The sequence below is a fragment of the Aquila chrysaetos genome, unplaced genomic scaffold (assembly GCF_900496995.4).
Source record: "Aquila chrysaetos chrysaetos unplaced genomic scaffold, bAquChr1.4, whole genome shotgun sequence".
Lineage (NCBI taxonomy): Eukaryota > Metazoa > Chordata > Aves > Accipitriformes > Accipitridae > Aquila > Aquila chrysaetos.
Window position 1 is genome coordinate 144,845 of NW_024470385.1, and position 12,405 is coordinate 157,249.

The 12,405-nt window shown below is 65.8% G+C and overlaps 2 protein-coding genes across 6 annotated transcripts in view; one reads left to right on the forward strand and one right to left on the reverse strand.

Moving 5' to 3' along the window:
- The first annotated feature begins 64 nt into the window (after positions 1 to 64).
- Positions 65 to 2,687, forward strand: LOC115338042 (BCL2/adenovirus E1B 19 kDa protein-interacting protein 3-like). 3 transcript variants are annotated; one of them, XM_030006463.2, is made up of 6 exons: positions 65 to 432; positions 1,119 to 1,251; positions 1,362 to 1,491; positions 1,605 to 1,699; positions 1,814 to 1,963; positions 2,302 to 2,687. In XM_030006463.2, exons 1-6 carry the CDS (start codon positions 342 to 344, stop codon positions 2,348 to 2,350), a joined length of 648 nt encoding a protein of 215 aa, XP_029862323.1. In that variant the 5' UTR covers positions 65 to 341; the 3' UTR covers positions 2,351 to 2,687. The 3 variants fall into 3 exon arrangements, with proteins under 3 accessions (XP_029862323.1, XP_029862324.2, XP_040977776.1); XM_041121842.1 differs by lacking the exon at positions 65 to 432 and having other exon boundaries at positions 627 to 1,251; XM_030006464.2 differs by lacking the exons at positions 65 to 432; positions 2,302 to 2,687 and having other exon boundaries at positions 615 to 1,251; positions 1,842 to 1,959.
- Positions 2,688 to 2,971: 284 nt separating this feature from the next.
- LOC115338038 (dedicator of cytokinesis protein 2-like) overlaps positions 2,972 to 12,405 on the reverse strand; it is an 83,246-nt gene continuing 73,812 nt past the window's right edge. Inside the window, exons 38-53 of one of the 3 annotated variants that reach the window (XM_041121839.1) lie at positions 12,225 to 12,315; positions 12,028 to 12,147; positions 11,345 to 11,434; positions 11,092 to 11,196; positions 8,789 to 8,930; positions 8,516 to 8,597; positions 8,329 to 8,413; positions 7,994 to 8,104; positions 6,477 to 6,653; positions 6,254 to 6,337; positions 5,992 to 6,129; positions 5,552 to 5,637; positions 4,935 to 5,085; positions 4,475 to 4,586; positions 3,779 to 3,912; positions 2,972 to 3,708 (exon numbers count right to left, since the gene is read on the reverse strand). In XM_041121839.1, the coding sequence (XP_040977773.1) occupies positions 3,619 to 3,708; positions 3,779 to 3,912; positions 4,475 to 4,586; positions 4,935 to 5,085; positions 5,552 to 5,637; positions 5,992 to 6,129; positions 6,254 to 6,337; positions 6,477 to 6,653; positions 7,994 to 8,104; positions 8,329 to 8,413; positions 8,516 to 8,597; positions 8,789 to 8,930; positions 11,092 to 11,196; positions 11,345 to 11,434; positions 12,028 to 12,147; positions 12,225 to 12,315 (1,798 nt within the window). In that variant the 3' untranslated portion in view covers positions 2,972 to 3,618. The remainder of the gene's footprint in view (positions 3,709 to 3,778; positions 3,913 to 4,474; positions 4,587 to 4,934; positions 5,086 to 5,551; positions 5,638 to 5,991; positions 6,130 to 6,253; positions 6,338 to 6,476; positions 6,654 to 7,993; positions 8,105 to 8,328; positions 8,414 to 8,515; positions 8,598 to 8,788; positions 8,931 to 11,091; positions 11,197 to 11,344; positions 11,435 to 12,027; positions 12,148 to 12,224; positions 12,316 to 12,405) is intronic. The other 2 variants (XM_030006456.2, XM_041121838.1) reach the window with 2 other exon arrangements.

Sequence of the window (12,405 nt, forward strand, 5' to 3'; positions counted from 1 at the left end):
CACCGGGGCGGAGGGGCGGGGCCACCGGGCGGGGGGGGCGGGGCACCGGGCGGGGGGCGGGGCCAGCCCGGCTCCGTGCGGGTCCGCACGCGCCGCGGCCGCCGCCCGCTCCCTCACCGCACGTAGGCGCCGCTTAAAGGGGCAACGCGGAGGGGCCGGCGCCTCCGCTGCCGGGCGAGCCCCGGCCGGCGGCCGCGCCCTCGGGGCGCCGCTGGCGACGAACCCTGCGGGCGTCCGGCCTCCGCCGGCGCTGCCGCCCGGGTGCGGACCCCGCGGGCCCCCGAGGACGGAGCCGGTGCCCTTTTAAGACGCGGGCTCCCGGTGCCGGTGGTTTTATTTACATGGGGGCTCGCGGGCGTCACGTGACTGGCAGAGCGGCGGGGGCTGAGCGCGGCTGCACCCGCGGGGCCATGGCGTGTGCCGGCGACGACGGTCCGTGGGGTGCCTGGGGTCCCGGGGGGCCGGCGTGCACCGGGGGGGGTCTGGGTCAGCGGGGTCCCGGGGGGGCCGGCGTGCACCGGGGGGGGTCTGGGTCAGCGGGGTCCCGGGGGGGCCGGCGTGCACCGGGGGGGGTCTGGGTCAACGGGGTCCCGGGTGGGCCGGCGTGCACCGGGGGAGGGCTGGGTCAACGGGGTCCCGGGTGGGCCGGCGTGCACCAGGGGGGCTGGGTCAGCGGGGTCCCGGGGGTCCCGGGTGGGCTGACATGCACGTGGGGAGGTCTAGGTCAACAGGGATCCCGGGAGGGGAGGGCTGACGTGCACCGGGGAGAGGGGGCAAGTCAGTAGGGAGCCAGAGCAGGTGTCCTGGGTGGGCCGGTGTGCACTGGGTGGGTGTGGATCAACGGGGGTCTTGGACAGGCGGGCTGACATGCGCCACGGCAGCTGGGACAGAGGCAGACGGGGGGTCCCGGGGGAGGAGGGCACACCGAGGAGCAGCCCTGGGCAGATAGGGGTGCGCAGGACGTCCCGGGTCAGAGACTGCACTTGCTGCTCCTGTGGTGCCTGGGTAGTGGTGCAGGATGCACTGGGGAGGGCTCCCAGATGGGATGGGGTGGGCCCGGGGCAGACCGGGTGGGCAGCGCGGGGGCCAGGCGGGTGCTGGGCTGACAGCCCCCCCAGGCTCCTGGGTGGAGCTGCGGTGTGGCCAAGGGTGCCTGGAGCCCGAGCTTGTGCCCTCGCGGTTCTCCTCCTGCCACGCCGATGTGGAGCGGATGCTGCTGGAGGCCCAGCTGGAGACAGAGAGCGGTGACGGGTGAGTCCCAAGGAGGAGCCCTGGCACCTGGAGTCCTGCCTGGCCAGGGTGGGTGTCGGGGGGCCGAGGGGTGGGGCAGGCTTGGTGACTGAGGGGGGTTATGTTTGCAGTGCCCTGCTTGCGCTGGGCTCCCCAGCCCAGGAAGATGATGGAGCTGGCCAGGCGAGCGAGCAGCCTGGGGAGAGTGAGCTGCTCCCTCCCTGCAGCCAGCCCCAGCTGGGCTGCCCCCACCCCTGGCAGGTAAGGTTGCTGGCCCCCTGTGCTGTGCCGTGCCGTGCCCTGTGGGCCGTGCCGTGCCCTGTGGGCCGCGCTGGCCATGCCCCTGGTCTTACCTGCCCTACTCCTCCTTCTAGCGGGATGTGCCGGAGGAAGCCGAGCAGAGGGAGCGACGCCTGCCAGCATCCCTTAGCTGGGTCTGTGCCCACCACCTTCAGCATCTGTCTCCAAAGTAAGACCCTCGTCCCCTGCCCTTGCTGTCTGCCTTGGTGCCCTGTCCTGCTGTCCCTGTGCCCTACTGCTGTGCTCTGCCCTTGTGCCCCCTTTAACCGTGCCCTTTTCCCAGGGAGTTTGCCTTTGTGTGCTCCCCGCAGCCGGTGCTGTGGAGCCTGCAGGGAGGTGCTGTGGGGAGAAAGAAGAGACTTTTCAGTTCAGAGCTGCTGCTGCTCTTCATCCCCTCACTGCTGCTCAGCCACATGCTGACCCTGGGACTGGGGTGAGTTTACGATGGGCCTGACCTGTGCTGTTGAGTAGCCTTGGCCAGAACAGACCTCTTGGGTGCAGGCAGGGCGAGCCCTGCGCTGCTGGGTGTCTGTGCAGTCAGGGGCTGTCCGGGGGGCCTCTCACTGCCCTGACCCAGGGGGCTGTCCCCACGGGAAGCTGCGGGAACGCTCCTGGATTTGGAGTGGTCATCCTCGGGTGCTGTTCTGCACCACTTCTCCCAGTAGCCATAGTTGTCTCCATGGCTGCTGCCCTCTCCCCTCACTACTGGCTTGCTGAGGCCCGGCAGGCTGTCCCTGTGCGGGTGCCTTACAGTTGCTCTCTCCAATCCAGGATCTACATTGGGAAGCGGCTGGCAGCCTCCTCGGCAAACCCGCTGTGAAGAGCTGGGCTCAGCGACAGATGGGTGATTCCACCGCCCCGCTCTTCCACTCAGCGTGTGGAGGGAGCCCAGGCACCAGCGTAGCCCAGCTGCTCCCAGACTTCGTGTTTGTGGCACGAGGTGCCATCTCCCCTTGTCCCTTCTTTAGCCCCAGCCTAAGGAGCTGATCCTACTCTCCCACGTAGACAGGAACCCACTGATGGCAGCTCCCACCTGCAGGCAGCCCCTGCCCTCCCCGTCCCTTGGTTACGGGTCCAGGTTCCTCCTCTTTAACACAAGACTGTAAATATGACTCCTGAGCCTGCAACACCATGTGCGAATAAACAGCCCTGTGCCAGCTCGGGAGGCAGAGCCGTGTGCTGGCAGTCACCGCGGCAGACCCAGCACAGCCCAGCCAGGGGAGAGCAAGCATGCTCCCCAGCGGCATTGGGTTCCCATGGGCTTTCCCTGCTGCGGGGCTCCAGGCTGCAGGAGGGCAAGGAGTCCCTGCTTTTTGGGGTGCTGGGGCACAGTGCTGGGGTGGTGCCTGGCTGTGGAAGGGCCCCTGGTTTGGCTGTGCATGAGCAGGGTTGAGCGCTGGGGCTCATACAGGGTTTTCAGCCCCAGTTCAGGGTGCCCAGCTGATGCGTTAGCCCTTTATTAGTTGGCTGTGGCCGTGGCCTGCTGCAGCAGGGAGGCAGGGGCTGGAGCCCAGCGTGGCTGGCCGAGGCAGCAGCACCAGCCTGGCGCCGGCAGGGTTGCAAAGCCAGATACTGGCAGGAGAACTGGTACTGCAAAGCACGGTGCTGCCCAGGCCCCCTCCTCTGCAGTCACAGTGCCTGAGCCAGAAGTGTTTGTCCCAGTGCTGCAGGATGGGGTGGGCGGCCGAGGGACAGGAGCTGCCTCGGGTGGAGAGCTGGAGGGGAAGGAAGAGCTCAGCACATGATGGTGGAGAGCTTGCTTGTTGCCCTGCGTGTGGCATGGTCCGGGGCAGTTCAGGGTGAAGGGAGAAAAGTCCTCTTTGGCGCGGTGTGGTTGCACCGCTGGAGGGGCTGCGGGGGTGGGAGCTCAGCAGAGCTCTGCGTGGGAGAGTTGTCCTGGCACAGGCTGGTGTGTAACTGCTTCACCTCAGCAGGAAGCTTCTGGTGTAAATACTGCGAGAGAGGTGGGCGAGGGGTGGTCCAGCAGGCGAGGACCAAGCAGGGTCGTTTGTCCAGCAACCAGCTGGGAGCAGGGGCACCGCGGGCTTTTCCGTCCCACGGGCAGGGGTGGCTGCGGGTGGGCACGGGTCAGAGCTGTGACACTCGCTTGGACTTCGGCGGCGGAGGCGGCGGCGACTTCAGCCCTTTATTTCCATCCGCTGTCGGCAGCGTGGATGCCTGCAAGCAGGGATGGCGGTTACCGGGGGCGGGTGGGTAGTGGGGGCCGGGGGCCTGGGCCGGGCGGTACCTTCCCTCCGGTTGCGGCATCGCTGTGCTCCAGGAATGTCTCGTACACCGTGGGGCTGATCTTGCGGGGCAGCGGTGGGACCTTGCTGGCACTCTTCACACGGCCGCCGAAGCCAGTGGGAGACAGGGACGGCCCTGTGCAGGCAAGGGAGGTAGGCTGGGCAGATCATCCAGCCTGGGGGACCCTGGGGGGGCCCATCGGTGTGCCCTGGGCTGCCAGGGCCAGCTCTCCTGCCTGTAGGAGCATGATGGCCCTGGGCAGAGGGGCTGGGGGTGGCATGGGGCACAAGTCCAGCGGGCAGGGGGAGGCTGGCTCCTGCTGGGACCTGCTCTCGGCACCGAGACCCAGCAGCACGAGGTCCAGGATCGAACACGGGCAACTCCGTGGGGAGTGTTTGGTGGGGGACATGTGAGCCATGTGGCATCTGCCTGTGCTTTTGGTACCGAGTGCTCCCTGCCTGGTTCCCGCTGCGGGATGTGCCTGCACCATTGTGGGGATGGGGCAAGGGTGCCTGTGCTGGGGTGCAGAGCTGGGGGTGCGGGTACCTGCTCTGCTGGGGTGGGGGCACAGCCCTTCTTGTGGAGACAAGGGCTGGATGCTGCTTGGGGTTGCAGGGAAGGTGCCCCCCCAGCCATGCCAGGGGTGGGGAGTGGGGCTGGGAAGGTGCCCCGAGCCGGCAGCCGTGGCAGGGAGTACCTGCAGTGCTGGGCTGAGCACCAGCAGCGTCTCGGCTTGGCGGGGGCCGTTTCCCATCGGAGCTGCCCAGGCTGCTTTCGCTCATGTTGCAGGAGAGCCTCCGCTTCTCATCCTGGGGTGCAGAGGGGAGACTCAGCACCTCGGGAGGCCAGGCTGCATCGCAGGACCCGCAGCCCCAGGAATGCAGGAGCCCCTGGTGGGGTGCGATGCTCCCCAGCACCCTGCCCACAGCCCTGGGTCTCCAGCCTTGTGCCGCACCAGACTCTACTCCTGCCCTCCCTGCCATCAGCCGGCTGAGCCCTGCAGCAAGGGCTGCCACTAGCCCCTCAAGGGGTCCTGTCTGTGCCGGGACCTCGTGCTGCCGGCTGGGCCAGGGGCTCTGGGTGCAGCAGGACACCCGGGGGAGCACGAGTGGGGCCCTGGGGAGGAGGGGAGGTACCAGGGCTGTGCTAAGCATCACCTTGGGCTCTGGCAGCTCCGAGATGGACTGACGCAGGTCCTGCCGCCGGTACCCAAAGAAGGTGCTGGAGCGGTTTTCCTTGCGCTCGTTCCTGCGGTCCTCGCTCTCGGTGGTGCGAGGGGCAGGCTTTGGGGTCGGGGGTGCCTCCGTGCTGTGGAGCAACTGTGGCTGGTGAGGGGCAGGCGGGCAGCAGGGGGAATGGGGAGCAGGGCTATGCCATGGGCTGGCCGGACCATGGCCAGGAGTGGCCTCCCTCAGCAAGGCACCATCTCCAGCAGAGCTCAGCAGTGGCTGCTTAGGGGGGACAAGCCGGCAAGACAAGCGTGGATGGCTCCAGTGACAGCAGTGTCCAGGTGAGCCTGGGAGCTGCACATGGGGTGTCTCTGCTCCATGCCCCCCCACGGGGACAGGGCCACCATGGTGGCATGGCAGGATGGGCCCCTGAGATGTGACTTCGCATAAAGGGAAGCCGGGGGGGCAGTGGGCTGGAGAGGTGGGAGAGAAGTGTCTGGGATGGAGGAGAGTGAGGATGGCTCAGTGATGCAGGGCCAGCGAGAAGGGGTGAGGGCAGTGAGAGGGGCTGGCTTGGGGCCAGTGCTCCCCACCACAGCACTTGCCTGTCTCCAGCATGGCTCAGCCGCTCCCAGTCAGATCCCCAGGCCATGGACCGAGGTCGTCCACTCCGCCGGTCCTCGAAGCAGACCTGAGAGCACAGGGATCCTGAGGGAGAGCCAGGAGGGATGAGAGTGCAGAGCCTCCCCTCTCCTTCCCTCGGCTCAGCCAGGGCCAGCAGTGCCCTCTGCCCGGTCCTGGTTTTGTGCCAGCACCAGCCACCCCACAGCAGTGCTGTGTCCCCCTGACCCAGGGCAGGCATCGACCTCAAGGTCCCCCATGCACAGTGCCCCTCACCCTGTTGCTGCAGCAGCGGTGGCCCCGTCAAGCCGTTCCTTGCCGCCTCAGACCTGCGCTAGCTTGTCCAGTGTCATCCCACGGGTGCCACGTACCGCCCATGCAGCCCCAGCTGTGCCTACACCATGCTCACCACCCTGGCACTCACCATCTCCCGCACCCCATACTGGCTTTCCACCTTTGCCCGCAGCTGCACGAAGCACTGCTCCATGCGCTCATGGAAGGGCCGCAGGTCCTCCGTCACCTTCCGTCCGTGGATCCGGATCCCCTCTGCCAGCAGCGGGGTCTGTGGGAGAACAGGGATGGGTCTGCCTGGGCTTGTGGGGCTCCCCAGGGACAGAGATGCTGGGCACTTGGCACCCCAGGGCAGCTGTCCCCTCCAGCCACTGGAGGGATGCTGCGGGCTCTACCTGCCAGGCGATGAGGTCCTTCAGCTTCTCGATGTTCCCCTCGTCCTCAGGATGCTCCTGCAGATAGGACTCCTGGAAAAAGGCCTGCAACGACCCCCCTCTCAGTCCTGCTGTCCGCTGCCCCCCCCCAGGCAGGGGCTGGAGCAAAACAGTGCCAGTGCCTGCAGTCATCAGCCCTGAGAGTGCCTGTGCCAGGCCAGGCACAGCACCCACGTGTCCTCACCGTCTCATACTTGGCGAAACCACCCATGACAGCAGGGTCTACGATGCCATTGAGCAGCATGGAGAGTGGGTTGATGGGCAGGCTGGGGTCATTCTGGTGCCGGTTGATCTCACTCATAATTTTCTCATTTGTTTTCATCATGGTCTCGATGGCGTTTTCCAGGGGGGAGATGATGGTCTGTGCCCAGGGAGGGAGGGAAGGTCAGCAGCCAGCTGACCCAGCAACCTGCCCGTCCTGGTTAGGTCTGGCAGGGTGGTCTCTCCCTGGCCCTGCAGGAGGGAGGCCCCAGGGTTGCACATCTCACCCCACACAGCCCCTCAGACCCCTGGCACCAGGTGCCTGGAGCTGAGCCGAGGGCTCACTGGGGAAGCACTGGAAGTGCTGGTCCCTGGCTCCGAGCACAGGCTGCCGGCAGGGTTAGTCCTGCAGGCAAGAGAGGCTGCAGGCCAGGTGATGGACATGCAGCAGCAGTGAGCTTATGGGAAACCCTGGTAAATGTTGTCACGGGGCGGGGGGCAGCTGTGCAACAGCAGCATGCACTGCTCAAACCCCACAGCAGATGCGTGTGTGGCAGCACTCGTGCAGCCGTACAGTCCCTGCGCGCTGCAGCACAGCTGTCTTGTAACAGCCCAGCTAGGGCATTTCATGTGTCTTCATTGCTGCAGCACCTGAAACACCCTGGGCTTTGGCCAAGCACCTCCCTCCGACAGAGGCGTAAAACCCACGTGCGGAGCTGTTGTCAGCAGTGCCAGAAGTAGCAGCGGTCTGCTGAAACTCCTCCAGCGCCTCTGCTGCTCCCTGCATGTGGTCGGTCTCCTGCTTCCCACGGAGATGTGCATCCCGGTGGATGATCCACACAAACCAGTCCCCGTCACCGGATTGATGCTATCGGCACCAGCCGACAGAGGCTGTCGGTGCCCTGAGTGCCGGGGGGTCTCTGTGCCCAGTGTCAGCAGAGAAACCCTTCCCCATGGCCTGGGGACATGGCCTGGGACAGCGTTCCCACACAGCACTGGCCCGAGATCAGCCCTGGAGCTGGGACAGTGGGGGCCAAGGCGATGCCAAAAGTGGGGGGTTATCCCCCGCTGCTCAGCAGGGGTGGTAGCTGGGCTCTGTGCTTGCAGAGAAAGGGGTCACGCTCACACACCGCTCTGCAGGCAGAGACTGCACGTGGGAGCTGGGTCCGCTCTGCCGCAGGCACTGCCCTGGGCATGCATCTGAGGAACCACAGGGGCATGGGAGCGAGCTGGGAGTCATGGGGTTTGGGGGCTCGAGCACTGGGTGGGCTGGATTGGATCTGCGCTGAGAGCAGAGCCTGATGGGGTGCGGGGACCGGCAGGGGCTTGGCCGGGGCACCAGTTAGGACATGCTCCTTGCAGCCTAGCTTGAGCTGCTTGAGCTTGGGAAGCCTGGAGGGGGCTGGGGGCAGCATGCCCACCTGGATTTGGGGTTTATGGTGCTGCTTGGGGAAGGGATGCCCTGGGAGGGCCCTGCTCCCCCTATCCCCCCCTCCTCACCGTGGTGGTGGAGGTCACCGCAAACCAGCGCAGGATGCCGGGCAGGGGGTAGGCTGTTACGAAGGTTGTCCGCTCGATCCACATGGTCTGTGGGGAGGGCATCCTGTCACCCTGCTCTCCATCACCCTGGGACACCCCTGGCTGCCCCGTGGGGCAGGGGGCTCCCACCTCCCCTTCCCATGGGCATGGGACCACCACCTTCCCCATCCCGGGACTGGGGGACCCCCTGTATCTCCTACATCCCCCTTCCCCTGGACACCTGGCTCACAGGGCCCCCCCCCAGCTCTCCCCATCCTGCCCAGCTGGGGGTCCCAGCAGCCCCCACCAGTACTCACTGCAAATTCATTATCTGGGTCCTTTGGGCCTTTCTTGAAGGGCCGCGAGTAGCTGAACTTCTGGACGTGGTTGGCTTTATAGAAACTGCAGGGGAGGGAAGGCGCAGAGCATGGGAGAGGTTGCCCTGTTGCATTCCCTCCCACACGGAGCAGAGCAGGTACACTCCGTCCATGCTGGGGCACTCACTTAGTGATCTGCTCCGGGATGCTCCGGTCCTTGAACCGGACCTTGGCTTCCTCCACTGGCTGCACAGTGAAACACTGGATATCTGTGGGAGTGAAGGAGCCACGGGTGCACACCGCGGGGGACAGGGGCTGCGGGGGAGAGGAACCCCAGGGCCCAGAGGGGGAGAGCCCCAGGGCTACGTGGGGAGGTGCTGCGGGACCCACATGGGGGGAGACGGCACAGGGAATTTGCCGCCGTCCCAGCCCCAGCCCCAGCCCCACACTCGGAGGATACACTGGCCAGGGGAGCTGGTGATGTCCTCGCCAGGTGGAGACGTGCTCTTCAGTTTCTCGGCGTTGGGGAAGGGGCTCAGCAGCCGCATCTCGAAGTCCTCACGACGCTCATACTCCTTGCCCCGGTAAATGAAGATCTTGTTCTGTGGGGGAGGAAGATGGCAGCCCGTCCCAGCATGCTGCGGAGCGGGGCCGGGGAGCCCTCGGCCCCATGCTTCAGCTGCAGCAAGCCCCGGTGCATTAGGGGTGCAGGTGCTGACAAGGCTGGGTCCTTAGCCAAGCGGGAGACCCCCCTCTCAAAAAAAATATTTCCCCAAACCCAGCAACTGCAAGAAAAAGGAATTAAAGGGTGGGCTGGCTTGGGCAGCCAGGGGTCTGGAGTGAAGCTCTTTAGCTGGGCACGCAGCAACCGGAGTCTGCAGTCAGTGGATACAGAAACCCACCCAGGAGATAGCAAGGAGTCCTTGAAACCCACTGTGACCTTTGTGAAAATGATGCCGCCCTCAAAGTGGCCATAAGAGCAGGGTAGGAAAATAAGGACGAACACTTTGGATGGAAGAAGCCCGCCAAGCATGCCAACTTATATCTGAGTGGATTGAAAACCTAAGGAATGTAGTAGGAGTGAATGGGGGTGAAACACTTTGCTCTCATCTGGAAAGACGAGCCCTGCCCTCATGGGTGGATGCCAGGAACCTGTTTGCTAGCACAGGAAAAGGGAGAGGTGCTGAGCAAGCCCCTGCCTACAGCACCGCCCTACAAGGACGGGGAGAGGGTCGGTGGGGAGAGGGTCGGTGGGGCTCCCGCAGTGACCCTGGAGGTACCTGAGTCTGTTCCTAAAGAGCACAGTTAGCACAGACCCATCTCTGCACTACGGGTAAGATACAACACACATCTGCCTCTGCAGCCCAGATACAACACAGTGCAGACACACGTATCTGTGCACCACAATCATGAAACAGCACAGGTACAGCCATGCACCAGGGATGGAGCAGATCCTGCCTCATCATGGGACAGACTGGCAGAGATACAACGTGCCTGTGCGCCAAGGACACAGTCCAGGAGCCCCTTCATCGTGTGTTACAGAGAACCACGACCTTCCATGCCTTGCTTTTCTTCCCTAAGTCTGTCTCCAGCTGTTTGTACATAGGGACCATAACCCCAGCACTGCTAGAGTGAAGCTGCTGGTTTCACTTGACAGTTGCCAACGCCTTCCAGCGAGCAGGGACGGAGGTGGCAGGCACGGAGGCGAGCACTGAGCACCTCTGGGCACAGAGCTCGGGGAGGGTGCCCACCAGCAAAGTCAAATCCGCCTGGACCTGGCACCACCGATGCCAGAAGAGCGCAGGCATGGCCGGGCGCCTGTGGGCAGGGGCATGGAGGAGAAGAGCTTCGGGTTGGAGCCTGCCCAGCCACGCCACTTGTCCTTGGAGGAGGCTCAACGGGATGAGCTGCTGCCTTAGGGGCAGAGCGCGTGGCACGTGCGGGGAAGAGGAGCGTCCTCCCCAGGTGCTGGTGGAGCCGGATGGCACCTTGGGGCCACGGTCATGCCTGCCGCCCAGCTGGCACGTGGCCTGGGCAGAATTGGCAGCGCACCTGAAGCGAGAGCTGCTAATGTGCGACATTTCATTAGTTCCTTCGTAAGAAGGAGGCAGGGCTGGGGGATCCACTGCACGCACGACCTTCCCTGCCACTGGAGCACGGGCTGAGAGCTGGAGGGGCAGCACTGGAGCCACCGCTCCGCCGGCGCTCCCAGAAGGTTCCCGAGAAGGTAACAGGAATCTGGAGGAGTGGTGGCTCCTCGACTGCTGCTGGGGCTGTGGCTTCCCACTTAGTGCTTTTCACCTGTGGCCAAGTTCCTGTTCTGACCCTTGCAAATCCCCGTCCCAAAAGCAGCACGCCTGAACAGCCTGGCCTCGCAGACCCCGTGCTGCACCCCACAGCGAGCCGGGGCCAGGCTGTCTGCCAGCAGGCGCTGAGCTCCCCGCTGTGCCCTGCTCGCCCCGTCCCTGGGGACACCCGCGTCCCGGCAGGCAGGGACTCCGCATGCTGCCAGACCTCCTCCGGTTCTCCCAGTTGGGAGCCTGGCCGGAGCACTCGGCCCTGGGGACCCAGTTGTCACCACCACCCTGGTGAGGGGTCCCAGCCCTAGGGACTGGGGTCACCACCACGGCTCGGCTCACGGGATGCCACCCCGAGACGGCCGCAGCTGCGAGGTTTGGCCTGGGCGCTGGTGCCGTCCCGGGCACGCGCAGCATGCCGGCCGCTGGCGGGGCGCTGGCCTCGGGGCAGCCGGGAGCTGCTTACCCGGAGGAAGGTGGGGAATCCTTGCCCGTAGTAGCCCACGGCGAAGTAGTCCGGGCTGGGCCGCAGGACCTTCAGGATCTTCTCGTAGAACTTGGCTTCCCGCTGCTGCAGGGGAAGATGGGCGGGAGTGGGGATGGGACGGGGCTCTGCCATGGGATGGGAGCCCTGCAGACCACCTGTCCCTCCCCACGGCTCGTGACGCCCCAGCCTGCTCTGCCAGCAGCCGCCCCCCCCAGCCTGGCCGGGCACTCACCAGGATGTCACTCAGCATTTCGTAGTCGAAGACTTCGCTCTCGTACTGCTCTGCCAGCTCCTTGCAGATGTGGATGGCCTCCTCCCACATCTGCAGAAGACGAGGCCAGGGCAGGGGCCCCGTGGTGTGGGGTGAGCTGGGGCGAACTGGGGGGCTTCCAGAGGAGACCAGCCCCGTCTGCAGAAGCACCCGCACCCCTGCTCCTCAGTGAGGAGGGGAGGGCTCTCCCTGTGTGGGCTGGCGGTCTGGCTGGGTGCTGGGGAACAGCAGCAGGACTTGGCTTCCCACCATCTCCGGCACCTGAGCCCCCCAGCCCAGGCAAGCCCCTCTCCTGTAGTGTCCCAGCTGCTAGCCCCCAGGCAGTACGAGGGTTGGGGGCTGAGGCTGGGCTGGGACGGGATGGGAAAGGACGCGAAGGGACAGGACGGGATGGGACGGGATGGGGGAAAGGACAGCTGCGGCAGCTGGGTGGCTGTGGGGTGAACCGTCCAGCCCGGGCTCACCGCAGGGCAGCCCCAGCCCCACCACAGCAGTGGGGACGGAGGGTGGGTGGGCTGTGCTGAGGCTGGGGGCTCGGAGCGGGAGGCGGCGGTGGCCGGGGAGCCAGGCTTGCCGTGAGACTGCCCAGCTCCTGCCGGCTGGGTGGGCTGAGGGGGGCTGCCGGGGCGCACGGCCGTGCTCACCTTGCCCTGGTCGAAGTAGTCGATGATCTGGTTGTAGAGAGCCTCCTTCAGCTGGCGTTGGGTGTGCAGGCTGGGGCTGTGCAAGCCCTGCATGGGGGCTGTGTTCGCCTCGTCCGACCACTGTGCAGAGGCAGAGGCAGCCCGTCACGCCGAGCCCCTGCGGCCCCCCACGTCCCCCACAGCCCCCCGTGCCCCACCTTGAGGAGCCGGGCGTGCAGCAGCAGGGTGTAGGCTCCCTCTGTGTAGTTCTCGTAGCTGACGTGCAAATCCTTCAGCTTGTACAGGTACCTGGGAGCGGGGCACAATGGCCAGCGCGGCTCAGGGTCCAGCCCGTGCTCCCCCAATGGGGCATCGTCCCCCACTGCCAGCTGGGTGGGG